The sequence below is a fragment of the Palaemon carinicauda genome, chromosome 4 (assembly GCF_036898095.1).
Source record: "Palaemon carinicauda isolate YSFRI2023 chromosome 4, ASM3689809v2, whole genome shotgun sequence".
NCBI lineage: Eukaryota > Metazoa > Arthropoda > Malacostraca > Decapoda > Palaemonidae > Palaemon > Palaemon carinicauda.
This window is the reverse complement of record NC_090728.1, coordinates 96296946-96311385: the sequence shown is the minus strand read 5'-3', so window position 1 is coordinate 96311385 and position 14440 is coordinate 96296946. Positions and strand designations below refer to the sequence as shown.

Sequence of the window (14440 nt, the reverse complement as noted above, 5' to 3'; positions counted from 1 at the left end):
AAGGCTCTCTGGCAAGATGCCTTCCAACAACGGTGGAACAACGTCGATGTGTACGCCTTTCCCCCGTTCTGTCTGATGAGGAGGGTACTCAACAAGACCAGAACATCGGTCAATCTCTCGATGACCTTGATAGCTCCGCTATGGCATCATGCAGTGGTTCCCGGACCTTCTGCAGCTCCTCACGGAGATCCCGAGGGAGCTCCCTCCACGTCACGAGCTACTCAAACAACCACACTCCAACATCTACCACAAAGCCGTAGCTTCGCTTCGGCTTCACGCCTGGAGACTATCCAGCATCTCCTCACAGAGAGAGGATTTTCGCAACAGGTTGCGGAAAGGATGTCTGGCCACCTGCGCAAGTCATCCGCAGGAGTCTATCAGGCGAAGTGGTGAGTTTTCTGTGGTTTGTGCCCTGGAAGGGGTATCTCTCCCCTCGATGCCCTTTACCAGCAATAGCAAAGTTCCTCGTTTATCTGCGGGAAGAAATGCGCCTTTCAGTCTCGGCAGTGAAAGGCTATCGCTCAGCCTTAAGTCTTGCCTTCAGGCTCAAAGGAATGGACATTTCCTCCTCGCTGGAACTGTCTCTTCTCATACGGAGTTATGAACTTACCTGCCCTCAGTCGGAAGTGAGACCTCCTCCTTGGAACGTGGTTTGAGTTCTCAGGTCTCTTAAGAGACCTCCTTACGAACCATTACGCCAGGCTTCTGATCGCCACCTTACCTGGAAGACGGTGTTCCTGCTAGCTTTGGCCTCGGCCAAGTGAGTCAGCGAACTTCATGGTCTCTCCTACGACGTCGCCCATTCAAGGGGATGGGGGGAGGTAACGTTCAGCTTCGTCCCTGAGTTTGTGGCTAAGACTCAGAACCCAGGAGTGCCGGACCCAAGGTTCGACTCTTTCCAGGTTTCGAGTCTCCGTTCTGTAACAGATGACCCAGACCATCTCCTACTGTGCTCAGTCAGGAGTCTGAGGTTGTATCTTAAAAGAACAGCTGCAGTCCGCCCCCAGGTGCGAGCGTTGTTCGTGATCACCGCGGAAACGAAGAGGAGGGTCACCAGGAATACCATCTCAGCCTGGATTTGCAAGGTAATCCATCTGGCCTTGAATCCTGACCCTCCTCCGTCACGTCGCCCTAGGGCGCATGACGTCGGGCGTGGCTACGTCCCTGGCCTTCAAGAAGAACTTTTCAGTGACGCGGGTCCTGCAAGCTGGGGTGTGGAAGCGTCAGACCACCTTCACGGCCCACTACCTGCAAGACGTGACACACAGGAGGCTCGATACGTTCTCTATCGGCCCTGTGGTGGCTGCACAACAGCTGGTCTAACCTCAGGCTCCTTATTGGACAAGTAGCAGAAGGTTGAGGGCATTGTTACCCGGTTTTAGTCTGTGTGAATGAAAAGATCTGTCTGGCCCTTTTCTTTTCTTCATCCTCTCCTCCCATGGAGAGAAACAGCATCCTGGGTCCTTTGCACAGCTGACCTCGAACCTCTGCAGGTAAGCCATGCTTCCTTGTATTCCTAGTATTAATTTGTAATACTGTCAGGTCCCCATACCCTGACGAGGTGGTATTGGGAGAGTCCTAGCCTAGATTTCCATCTGAAGAACTCCAGGTCAACTTCCTAGGACGAATCACTGCTCACCTTCACACACAGCTTACGTAGGCCACAGCAGTCTCACAACTGCCTGCGAGGTGCAGGGGCCCCTCGACCCTTGAGTTCTTTTAATAGACTCGGGTTCGGGGCCCCCGGGCAAGCCAAAGCCAGTATGGCAGGGGACTTACCTCCCTTCCTAAGGGTTAAGTCACCCCATGTAAATAGCGTGGTTTGTATTTCAGTTACGGAACAAATGACAAATTCGTAGATAATTTGTATTTTTCCTAACTATACAAACCTTAGCTATTTACAGTTATGTGCCCACCAGCCCTGTCCCCCAAGATAAGTCCTACCTCTAAGTAAAGTGAGCTATTCACCGGTGTATGTGTGAGGGGGGAGGGGTAGCTACCTACCCCTCCCTACCCCCCCGCTAACTAGCGGTGGGGTAGGAAACCCTCGTTAAAACTTTATGGCTCGTCATTCAGCCACGGCGATGTAATTACCAAATGTAAATAGCTAAGGTTTGTATAGTTAGGAAAAATACAAATTATCTACGAATTTGTCATGTTGTTGGAGTGGTGAGAGAGGTGAATGCTCAAGTGCTTGGACGAGGATTGAAACTGGTAGACGAGAACGACCATAAATGGGAGGTAAATCAGTTGTTGTTTGCGGATGATACTGTACTGGTTGCAGACGCGGAAGAGAAGCTTAGCCGATTAGTGACAGAATTTGGATGAGTGTGTGAGAGAAGGAAGTTGAGAGTTAATGTGGGTAAGAGTAAGGTTATGAGATGTACGAGAAGTGAAGGTGGTGCGAGGTTGAATGTCATGTTGAATGGAGAGTTACTTGAGGAGGTGGATCAGTTTAAGTACTTGGGGGTCTGTTCTTGTAGCAAATGGTGGAGTGGAAGCAGATGTATGTCAGAGAGTGAATGAAGGATGCAAAGTGTTGGGGGCAGTCAAGGGAGTAGTAGAAAATAGAGGGTTGGGCATGAATGTAAAGAGCGTTCTGTATGAGAAAGTGATTGTACCAACTGTGATGTATGGATCGGAGTTGTGGGGAATGAAAGTGACTGAGAGACAGAAATTGAATGTGTTTGAGATGAAATGTCTAAGGAGTATGGCTGGTGTATCTCGAGTAGATAGGGTTAGGAACAAAGTAGTGAGGGTGAGAACGGGTGTAAGAAATGAGTTAGCAGCTAGAGTGGATATGAATGTGTTGAGGTGGTTTGGCCATGTTGAGAGAATGGAAAATGGCTGTCTGCTAAAGAAAGTGATGAATGAAAGAGTTGATGGGAGAAGTACAAGAGGAAGGCCAGAGTTTGGGTGGATGGATTGAGTGAAGGCAGGTCTGGGTGATAGGAGGATAGATGTGAGAGAGGCAAGAGAGCATGCTAGAAATATGAATGAATGGCGAGCGATTGTGACGCAGTTCCGGTAGGCTCTGCTGCTTCCTCCGGTGCTTTGGAAGATCATGGGTGTAGGAGCAGTAGGGGATTCAGCGTTATGAAGCTTCATCTGTGGTGGATAACGGGGAAGGTTGGGCTGTGGCCCCCCTAGCAGTACCAGCCAAACTCGGTTGAGTCCCTTGTCAGGCTGGGAGGAACGTAGAGAGGAGAGGTCCCCTTTTCTGTTTCATTTGTTTGATGTCGGCTACCCCCCAAAGTTGGGGGAGGTGTCTTGGTATATGTATGTATGTATGTATCTTTCCTTCACTGACTTCCATTAAAGTTTTGGAATAAGCCTACCCATGCCATAATTATTGCCATTAGCTGCTCGATTGTCTAGATACCATACTTCTATTGGAAGGAAAGAAAACCATTTATTTTTTTTTTAGTTTTCTGGGTTGAACATTGTTATGATCAAGCTTTGAGAGAAGCATTATGAAAATCAAGTGAGGACTATATATATAAAAAAAAAACATTAAAATTCCTGTTTTTTCTTTATTATGTGAGCCAAAAAAAATCTTGGTATAACTGTCATTGGTGCTGTAATGAAAAAGTTAGCACCACAATCACAAATTTCTAATTTCACTTCCATAAACTTCACTAAATGAAGTTACTGGCCAAATTGTAGGAAATTATATAATTATGTAATAGGCACAGAAGTATCAGTTTAGATATAGTTCAATACGTGAAAATTACTTTTAATGTTAGCATACTGTGACTTATATGGTCAATACAGATCAGGGAAGACATAATGTAAATTTGAAGAATTAACTTTCTAGAAAGGATATAGGACTAGTATATGCTAGATAGAAGGAACAGAAAGCAATTATGCAAGATAACCATTCATTTATGAAAGTGTAATGATTACTATTAATACATTTCAGATTGAAAACCGAACGTTAGAATCATCAAAACGAAGTATTGGGTTGCTGCACGAGTCTGAAAAAGTTGGCATCGAGACAGCAGAGGTACAGTATTTTAGTTAGTTTATTTAAAGGTTTAATGATGCAGTATGTCTTCTCTCTCTCTCTCTCTCTCTCTCTCTCTCTCTCTCTCTCTCTCTCTCTCTCTCTCTCTCTCTCTCTCTCTCTCTCTCTCTCTCTCTCTCTCTCTCTTTTTTTTCTTTTTTTTTTATACATAGTCAATGTTTGTAGGTTGTTTATTGTACTGCACACCAATCAAACATACATTCAATGTAAAACGAAACAAAAGATGTCAGTGAAATATGGAATCATACTAATATCCTGCATCAGTTGGTTTGTGTGAAAATTAACATTTGTTTGAAGGTTAGTCTTACACCTCTGGAACTTGAATTAAGCTATCAATGAAGTTACTTGGACGACCTCACTGTATATGTGTCAGTTATTAAGGCTACACCTCACTGAAGGGTAGATTGCCATTTTTTCATATGGTTAGTAATTTCTCCTGTCGATTGTTTTGAAGTTCATTTGGGAATGGTTATTTTATTTTTGTAGTACAGGTTGAGAATCTTTCATCCAAAATCCAAAAGTTTTTGAAATGGTGACTAACTGAAATTCCGCAATGCTGGAGAAGGTTCCACCAAATGCAGCGGTTCCTCACATGACCTACTCTTTGACAACCTGGTATCACTTTACTGTTAGCAGTTGCCATAGTGAAACCTCTTTGCTCCTTATTTATCATGATTATAGTCTTGTGTGTTCTGTAGTTTGAAATAAATTCAAAATGTCAGTAAAGCCTGGAGTTATGCCTATAACTAATAATGAAATTAAAGAGAGAGCATTTATGTTAATTTCAAACAGAAAAAATTGGTCTGTTGATAAAACTTGAAAAGGCCTAAGCTTGAAAGTATCTGATGAAGAATTTGGCTCAGAACAACAAGGAGTTATGCCTAGCTATTAATGAAATTAAAGAGAGAGCATTTATGTTCATATCAAACAGAAAAAATTTGTCTGTTGATAAAACTTGAAAAGGCTTAAGCTTGAAAGTATCTGATGAAGAATTTGGCTCAGAACAACAACTGTTTATTACCTGAAGAAGAAGAAGAAATACAACTGTTGAAGTTTTATGCTGAAAAAATAGAAAAATCATTACATAAATTGAAAATGATCCAAAGACATGGAGATTTTGCTTGGTGCTGTATTTATCTTCTTTTAAGTAGGGATTTTAGGAGTTTGATAAGTATAAAAGGGAATTTCAATTGTATTTTTATTAGAGAAAAATAGTAATTAATGCAAGAATGTGGTGAAAATAATCTTTGTTCCCATACTAACAAACCATATTTTTAAATATTAAACTTAGCCGGTGAATATATAATAGCTGACGTCTCCGACGGCTCGACAGATTCCAAAAACTCGCGAGCGATCGCCATGAAGGTTGCGGGTGTGCCCACCAGCGCCGACTATCGGCCAGATACCGCATATACTTGTAAACAGCTCCAGTTCTTCTCTGTCGGTCTTGTCGACAAGTTGGTTCCACTCGCTTTATGACCTCGAGTTTTCTACCGAATTGGTGAAGTACTTGGTTTTGGTTTTATTGCTTTCGCCGTGTTGGATTATTCAATACTATCTTCAAAAGAAATGCTTTTGAAAGGAGAGGAAAAGTGTTTTGCCCTTGCTTTTTTTTTTTTTTTTTTTTTTATCTCTGGTTTTTCCATTGAGTAAAGATGGCCGACCCTTCCCTCAGTGTACGGAAGTGTGTTTAAGGCTTTTAGTAATTATTTTATCACGTTATAAATTATTGTTGATATTTATAGATTTTCCTCTATATATTTTATATCTCACCCGCCTTTATTAGGCCTCTTCGATTAGCTTTCCATTTATACTAAACATCAAGATAAATTTTATGTTTTGTTTATATGCGGCCGTTACCTATTCCTTGTAGGCGGTCCTAACTTGGAAAACGAAGTTAAACAACATTGAGCCCATTCAACTTTTATTTTTGTTAAGTTTAAATCAATTGCTCTGTAAGAGTTATGAAATGAATATTTTTTAGAAAATATTTTAAGAAATATATTCTTTGAATAGTCTTCGTGCTGTTTTTTTTTTTTTTTTTCAAAGATGAACTAACGTTTGGTTTATTTATGCTACACAGTTTGCGCTCTATCGTTACGATAGAGAAAGAGAGAATCACGGTTTCACTTTGCAGAAAGAGTAAATCGATTTTGACGTTTTGTTCATTCTTCTTTCAAACTGAAGTGTTTTAGATACTAATTTAAAGGAACTTGTTAATTTTCAATTTCTTAGTCCTTTCAGTTTTTTCCTTTGGTCAAATAACCTGTTTATTGACGAAAGGTGAGTGGGCAATTCTCTTGTGTGTGACAAGAGAGAGAGAGAGAGAGAAAGAGAGAACGATCCGATCTTTATTCTCGTCCCAAGTCTCTGTACAAGGAGTTTGGGAGCGAGTAACGTTGTTCTCGATTCAGTTTTTTACTCTCGTCCCAAGTCTCTGTACGGGGAGAGAGGATAAAACGTTTTTAGTTTTTATTCTCGTCCCAAGGCACTGTACGGTGAGAGATTGAAAACGTAGTCTTTAGTGAACTAGTGTTTAGTCTCCTTCCCAGTCACTGATCCTTTTTAACTTTATATATTTCCGTTTTATTCGATATATATGTATATGTTTATTGATTTTTGCATGTGTGTTTCATTTTGTACTAATGTGCTTACATTATACGACTCATTTCGCAATTATAACCTTTTGATGTAAGGGAGAATTGCGTGCTTCAGGTAGAAATCAGTTTTATTCATGCCTAATGTGAAATTATTGAAAAATACGATATCAGTGAAGTAAGTGCAAAAAATGTGTTCTGTGTTGCGGAGGGTTCGTTTGTTCGTGCTTGTCGCTCCACTAGTCCGAGACCTCTTTCAGGCTCCCCTGCACCAGGGAGAAGTAATGTCGTAGGACTTGAGGGGACGAGAGGCTTTAACCAACGTACAGACGTTCCCTCTTTGGTATCGGGCGTTTCTCGTCAAGATCGCCCCTACCATAAGACGAGCGAGGCTGTTTTCTCCTCGTCATCCGAAGGCTTTTCGCAAAAGAAACCTTGGCGCAAGGTTTCTAGACCCTTGAAGCGGAAGTCAGTCCCTTCAGGACAGGTCCAGCGTCCTGGCTGTAGCCATTGGGACAGCTCTGACCCTTTGCAGTCGTCGGAAGACTGTTCGCCTATTAAACGTAAGCGTAACACGGGCTCCGAGAGTCTCAGTAAAGGCAATGTTTTGCCGACACAGACGTTACCATCGTCTCGGCCCGTCCCGACTCCCGTTGATCCTAAATGGGTTGTCCTGCAGGATATGCAGACTAAGCTTGCCTCCCTTATGGAGGAGTATACCGTTGAGCAGGTTCACGATGATCCTCGCCGTTACGCTGATCGAGACTCTGGCCGTCAGCCGCCCAAACGAGCTTTTACTCGTCCTTTTGACGTTATGAAACGTGATGTCGGTATTTTGTCACGTCAGTCACGTGACATGGATCCTCACTCGCTGCAGTCCCGTGTTGACTTTCAGCCGCTGCCGCAGCCTCGTGTTGACGTTCAGCCGCTGCCGCAGTCTCGTGTTGACGTTCAGGACGTTCGCCAACCAGCTCAGTTGCCTCGACTTGACGTTGAGCCTCAAGCACCGCAGTCAAAGGTTGTTTTGACTGCTCAGTCTAGGCAGTCAATGCAGTTCCGACGTAACGTCGAGCGTCCATCAACTCCTGTTGTTGTTGTTGGTCAGTCGCAAGGTTTTCAGTCCTTTCAGCAGCGGCATGACGTCGCTTCCTCGACTGCTACTGCTGCTCCTTTGCTTGTGGACATTGCCTGTCAAGCATTGCCGCCGCGGCAGGTCTCTCCTTTTCATGAGACTCGACAATTGTCGGACGAGGTTCCTTCAGATGAGGAAGTTGCTGATCCTCCTCCTTCTGATATTCCTTTGGGGACTTTGTCAGACGGAGAGGAGCCTAAAGCTGCTCAGCCCTCTATGGACTTTAAAAAAATCATGCTGATTTTTAAGGATCTTTGTCCGGACCATTTTGTAACTGCTGCTCCTCGTTCGCTTTCGTCAGAGTTTACGCTAGGCCTAGCTACTTCGAAGCCGTTGTTTTCTAAGCTAGTGCTCTCTCGCTCTTCTAAGAGAGCTTGACGTTTGCTAGGCGACTGGTTGATCACCAGGAGGAGTATGGGGGAGACAGCCTTTGCTTTCCCTCCTTTTAAACTGGCTTATAGAGCGAGCGTCTGGTATGACACGGGAGAATTTCTCGGCTTGGGAGTTCCTGCCTCTGCCCAGGGAGACTTCTCAAGCCTCATAGACACTCCCCGTCGCCTGGCCATGAGACGCTCCAAGATTTTATGGTCGGCTTCAGAGCTAGACCATCTCCTGTTAGGAGTTTTTCGAGCGTTTGAAGTTTTTATTTGTTGGATTGGTCCCTGGGAGCCTTAAGTAAGAAGGTCTCTCCAGCTGTCAATGTATTGCTGTACAATTATGTCATGCATGAACAAGGCTATCAGGGATGGCTCCAATGATCTGACAGCCACGTTCTCTGCAGGAACAAGGCTATCAGGGATGGCTCCAATGATCTGGCAGCCACGTTCACTGCAGGAGTACTTAAGATGTAAGTGCGCTCAATGTGTTCATTGTCAAGACAAACTTCACGATGAAGACTACCAAATCTGTCTTGGCAGCAGTAAGGGAAGGCGACTGGATGGTCTCTCTCGACCTTCAGGATGCATACTTCCACATCCCGATTCATCCAAACTTTCAACAACATCTAAGTTTTGTGGACGGGAAAGTAATGTACCAATGTTGAGCACTGTACTTCGGCCTCATTCCTGCTCCTCTTGTTTTTACAAGGCCCTTGCAAAATGTAGCAAGCTTTCTACATTTTTGAGGATTCAGAGCCTCCCTTTATTTTGACGACTGGCTAATCAGGGCGTCGTCATTATATCGCTGTCTGGAGAGCCTCTAATGGGCATTAGACCTAACCAAGGAGCTAGGTCTCATAGTGAACGTAGAGAAGTCGTAACTTACAGTACCCCATCCCAGACTATTCTTTATTTGGGAATGGAGATACAGTGTCTGATTTTTCGGGACTTTTCGTCTCCCACAAGAATGGAACAAGCTCTGTTAAAAGTCCTTCACTTGCAAGAGAAAAACAGTTGCTCTGTAAGAGTTTGAACTAGCCTCGTGGGAACTCTTTCATCGCTGGAGTAGTTTATCTCTCTGGGGAGACTCAACCTATGCCCTCTCCAATTTCACCTAAACCATTGGAACAAGGAGAAGGGCTTAGAGAGTATCTCTTTCCCAATCTCCAACTCAGTCTAGACATGTCTGACTTGGTGGGACAGCAACATCAGACTTCGAGAAGGTCTTTCTCTTGCGATCAAGAACCCAAACCATGTGTTGTATTCAGATGCATCGGATTTGAGTTAGGGAGCTCCACTGGACAGTCTGGAATGCTCGGGTCTTTGATCCACGGATCAGAAGGAACTCCATTTAAGGCAAGTAACATCTCTCCTTTGGCGAGATTTGTGCAAAGAAAAATGAATGTCTTGGCGGACGGCCTCAGCAGAAGAGGACAAGTCATCTCCATGGAGTGGACGTTGCATAAGACTGTGTGCGAGAAGCTATGGATGACATGGGGTCAACCCACCATAGATCTTTTTGCGACTTCTCTGACAAAGAGGCTCTTGACTTACTGCTTTCCAGTTCCAGATCCAGAGGCAGCCCACATAGACGCTTTCCTGCTGGACTGGTCTCACCTGGACGTTTATGCCTTTCCACCTTTCAAGATCCTAAACAAGGTGCTGCAGAAGTTCACCTCTCACGAAGGGACCAGGTTGACATTGGTTGCTCCACTCTGGCCCGCGAGAGAGTGGTTCACAGAGGTACTTCAATGGCTGGTAGACGTTCCAAGGAGTCTGCCTTTAAGGATGGATCTCTTACGGCAGCCCCTCGTAAGGAGTCTTCATCAAAGCCTCCCCGCGCTTCGTCTGACTGCCTTCAGACTATCGAAAGACTCGCAAGAGCTCGAGGATTTTCGAAGGAGGCAGCCAGAGCGATTGCGAGGGCTAGGAGAGCATCTACCATCAAGGTCTACCAGTCGAAGTGGGAGGTCTTTAGAGACTGGTGCAAGTCATCATCCATTTCCTCTTCCAGTACCTCTGTAGCCCAAATTGCAGACTTTCTCCTGCATCTGAGAAATGTTCGCTCCCTCTCTGCTCTCACTATTAAGGGCTACAGGAGCATGTTGGCTTCTGTGCTCAGACATAGAGGCTTAGATCTGTCCATAATAAAGATCTCCAAGATCTCCTTAAGTCCTTCGAGACCTCTAAGGAGCGTCGTATGGCAACTCCTGGGTGGAACTTAGACGTGGTCCTAAGGTTCCTAATGTCCGACAGGTTTGAGCCATTACATTCAGCCTCCCTGAAGGATCTCACCCTCAAGACGCTTTTTTTTGGTGTGCTTGGCTTCGGCTAAAAGGGTCAGTGAGATCCATGCCTTTAGTAAAAACATCGGCTTCTCTACAGATAAAGCCACATGTTCGCTTCAGCTTGGTTTCTTGGCCAAAAATGAACTGCCTTCTCGTCCTTGGCCTAAATCTTTTGATATACCTTGCCTATGAGAGATCGTAGGCAACGAGGTTGAAAGAGTACTGTGTCCAGTTAGAGCTCTTAAGTTCTATTTAGCTCGTACCAGATCCTTACGAGGTGGATCTGAGTTCTATTTAGCTCGTACCAGATCCTTACGAGGTGGATCTGAGGCCTTATGGTGCTCCGTTAAGAAGCCCTCTTTGCCTATGTCTAAAAATGCTTTATCGTATTTTATTAGATTTTTAATCCGAGAGGCTCATTCTCACTTAAATGAAAAAGATCGTTGTTTACTTAAGGTCAAGACGCACGAAGTAAGAGCGATAGCAACTTCCGTGGCTTTTAAGCAAAACAGATCTCTGTGAAGTATTATGGACGCGACCTTTTGGAGGAGCAAGTCGGTGTTCGCTTCATTTTACTTAAAAGACGTCCAGACTCTTTATGAGGACTGCTACACACTGGGTCCATTCGTTGCAGCGAATGCAGTAGTGGGTGAGGGTTCTACCACTACATTCCCTTAATCCCAATATCCTTTTAATCTTCTCTCTAAATGTTTTTAAGCTTGTCTTGGGTTGTACGGAAGGCTGAGAAGTCTTTCGCATCCTTTTTGATTTGGCGGGTGGTCAAATGTCGTTTCTTGAGAGCGCCCAGATTAAGGGTTTTGATGAGGTCCTGTTGTATGGGTGGTCGCCCTGGATATAACAGCTCCTGGGAGTCTTTCAGCATCCTGAGAGGATGGCTGGGCTTCGTGAGGAAAGCGGACTAATAAGGCAGAGTAATCGTCAGAGTCAGCTTCCTTACCAGGTACCTATATTTATTTGGGTTTTGTTATGATATAATTGTCAAAAACTCTAAGCATATACGCCTTTATTGTATTAATACTGGTCTCTACCCACCACCATGGGTGTGAATCAGCTATTATATATTCACCGGCTAAGTTTAATATTTAAAAATGATATTTTGATTATAAAATAAATTTTTGAATATACTTACCCGGTGAATATATAAATTAAAGGCCCTCCCTTCCTCCCCGATAGAGACCTAGGGGACTGAGAAGAACTGGAGCTGTTTACAAGTATATGCGGTATCTGGCCGATAGTCGGCGCTGGTGGGCACACCCGCAACCTTCATGGCGATCGCTCGCGAGTTTTTGGAATCTGTCGAGCCGTCCGAGACGTCAGCTATTATATATTCACCGGCTAAGTATATTCAAAAATTTATTTTATAATCAAAATATCATATTAATGTGGATTATCTTTTGGCAAAGCTGGAAAGTAGCCATTAGACTAAAAGTGTGAGGTACCAACCCTGCCTAAGCACTTGAGTGGGTAGCCCGGTCGTGGCTTGGGGCTACCTAGCTGCCTTTATATATACTCTCACAGCCTGAGGTACTTCACTTTTCTTTTGGCTTGTAGAGAGTGGATGTCTCCTCTCTCTCCCCCAAAGGCTGACATTGACTTTGTAATCTTTCCTTTCTCTTTTCAGGTGTGCTTGTGCTTCTTCTGATTGCCCTCATGCGGACCTGTCCTGGGCGCGAGTGATCTGCGTGCGGTATCTTCATGTCGTCGGTGAATACCAACCCTCACTCTCTGTGTCCTTCTTGTAGAGGGCATCGCTGCGAGCAGAGTGTAGGGAGTGGCCTGCCTCCTAATGGGAGAGATTTGGACAGCGTAGAAAGAAGAAGGCTAAGCATGATCTTTCTCTCTCAGGTCGAAAAAAGCTCGTTCTTCTTCTCGCACCCCCATATCTCTTTCTAAAGCTCCTTCTGGTTTGTGCTCTTCCTTGAGTTGGTTGAGCAGAAGCACAGACCATATAACTCCTTGGCAACCCAAGGGTACTTAGGGGGGGTTAGTTTCTTCCTCTAGAGGAGCAACTTTACCTCCAGCTGCCTGGGGAGCCCTTTTTCCTTGCAGAGGTGTTGCAAGCGTGGCCGTTCCTAGGGATATCTGCACCCCCTTCAAAAGAGGAGCTTCTTTGACTCCTTCAACGTGGTGCTAGGAATAATCTTTTCCAGAGCCTTCAACATCCTATGCTTTGGAGGTTTGCGAAGTACATCTGTCTTCTGGACCTTCCATGGGTGGACGAGGCGATCGCTTGTGTTTACCCCTCCAACGGCCTCCTGCTGACGACGGTCCTGATCGCCATCCTGGGACATAGTTGTCCATTAACCCTCAGCCTTCTGTTTCTCCCTACAAGAATACTTTGGGTGCGGGAGGTAATCTTCAGGAGACCAGTGCTTCTTCCACTAGCCACGCGCGAGGACTAGTTTCTCCGTCTCCTCATCTTTCGGGACACATCTCCTGATCGTCAATCCTTCAGATCGTAGGTCATCGTGATCTCAACGCTCGTCGTTCAATGGTCTCAACGCTCTCCTCGGAGGCGTTTCTCTTCACGAGGTAAAGTCGGGCGATCGGGATCTTCATGATCATGAGCAACTGAGTCTAGACCTAGGTCCAAACTTTCGCATTCTAGATCGCGTCAATCTAAATCAAGAGGACGACGCTCACATTCGCGAGGACGAAGCTCCCGTTAACGAGGGCAGCGGTCACGCTCGTGATGGCACTGTTCGTAAGGGCGCTGTTCGCAAGGATGACGTTCATGATCATGAAACCAACGCTCTCATTTGCGAGCTAGGCACTCGAGACGTTCACGCCGTTCATAATCGAAGGCTAGACGTTCCCGATCAGGAACAGTACCATTACAATCGCGAACCTTGCATTCATGATCACAGTCTAGACATTCCTCATCAAGAGAAAGAGGTAAGCGCACGCACAGTCTATCAGCACGTCGCTCCTAAACCCGTCCCTTTCCTAAATGACCTCGGACTGAACCTGATCCTGAGACAGAACATTCTATAAAGAGGCGTATAGCTAAGCTACTTCCTGTGTCCTTTACTGCCTAGGGTGCTTTAGCGCAGCAATCGCTCACGCGACGCTTGTTCACGCATTCCTCTGTGACTCGTTCACCAACGCTCAGAGTTGCCCCTACTCAGAGGCCCTCCCTGCCGACTATGTCTGGTGTAGGCAGTCCTCTGAAGCAGCAGGAAGGCTCAAGGTTTTCACCGTCCAGTATGGCTTCTAGTACTCCTGTTATGAGCACTTCCACTTGTGAATCTCGCCCATTGTCACGCAAAACTTGCGATTTTGCATGTGAATCTCGCGATTTTACACGAAAATCGCTGATTTTGAGACTCCCTCCTATGTATACGCAGGCTCCCTCTAGGGCTCCTCCTAGAAGACTTTCTCCTCCCCCGGTATTCTCTAGGGAAACCTAGGACTTATCAAAGAGTTCTGAGCTCCCAGAATGGGTTTAGTTCCTTCCTAACTACCCTGCAGAAGTCCTTGGGTGTGGCTCCTCCACAGCCACTGACTTTTTCAGTCAAGGCCACTCCTCAGATTCCTTTGGAGTCTGACTCAAGTTCATCTCATAGGAGTTCAGACCCTAGAAGGAGACATTTGTCGGACAGGGCACAAAGATCTCCATCTTGATCTAGTGCCAGGTGCCTCCAGCTTCTGATCCTTATCTGGATAACTTTCCCTTTACTCCAGTGAAGACAAAGGAAACCATGACTAGAAGACAGAAGAGGAGGATGAGAGGCATAACTCCACCGCATGCCAATCTCATCCACCCTAAGACAAGCAGCAGAGATATTGGCTCTCCCAGGGAAACAAGAAATTGAGGTAGTACATCCGGACCAGCATCCAGTTTCCTTACTCTCACCAGAGGAAGAGCCTACGGCTCCTGCTGCTAAGGCTTTGGTTACTGGTGTTCCGAAGCCCTCACAAGTCCCTCCTTCCAACATCTTGAAGGAACACTTCCTTATGCTAAGGGAATCCAAGGACACCAAAACCAAACCCAAGAA

At 45.2% G+C, this 14440-nt stretch overlaps 1 protein-coding gene across 2 annotated transcripts in view; it reads left to right on the top strand.

Annotated features, from left to right (window-relative positions):
* Snap29 (Synaptosomal-associated protein 29kDa) overlaps positions 1-14440 on the top strand; it is a 131218-nt gene that overhangs the window by 39628 nt on the left and 77150 nt on the right. For both annotated transcript variants that reach the window (XM_068372512.1, XM_068372511.1), the window contains exon 3: positions 3923-4006. In XM_068372512.1, the coding sequence (XP_068228613.1) occupies positions 3923-4006 (84 nt within the window). The remainder of the gene's footprint in view (positions 1-3922; positions 4007-14440) is intronic.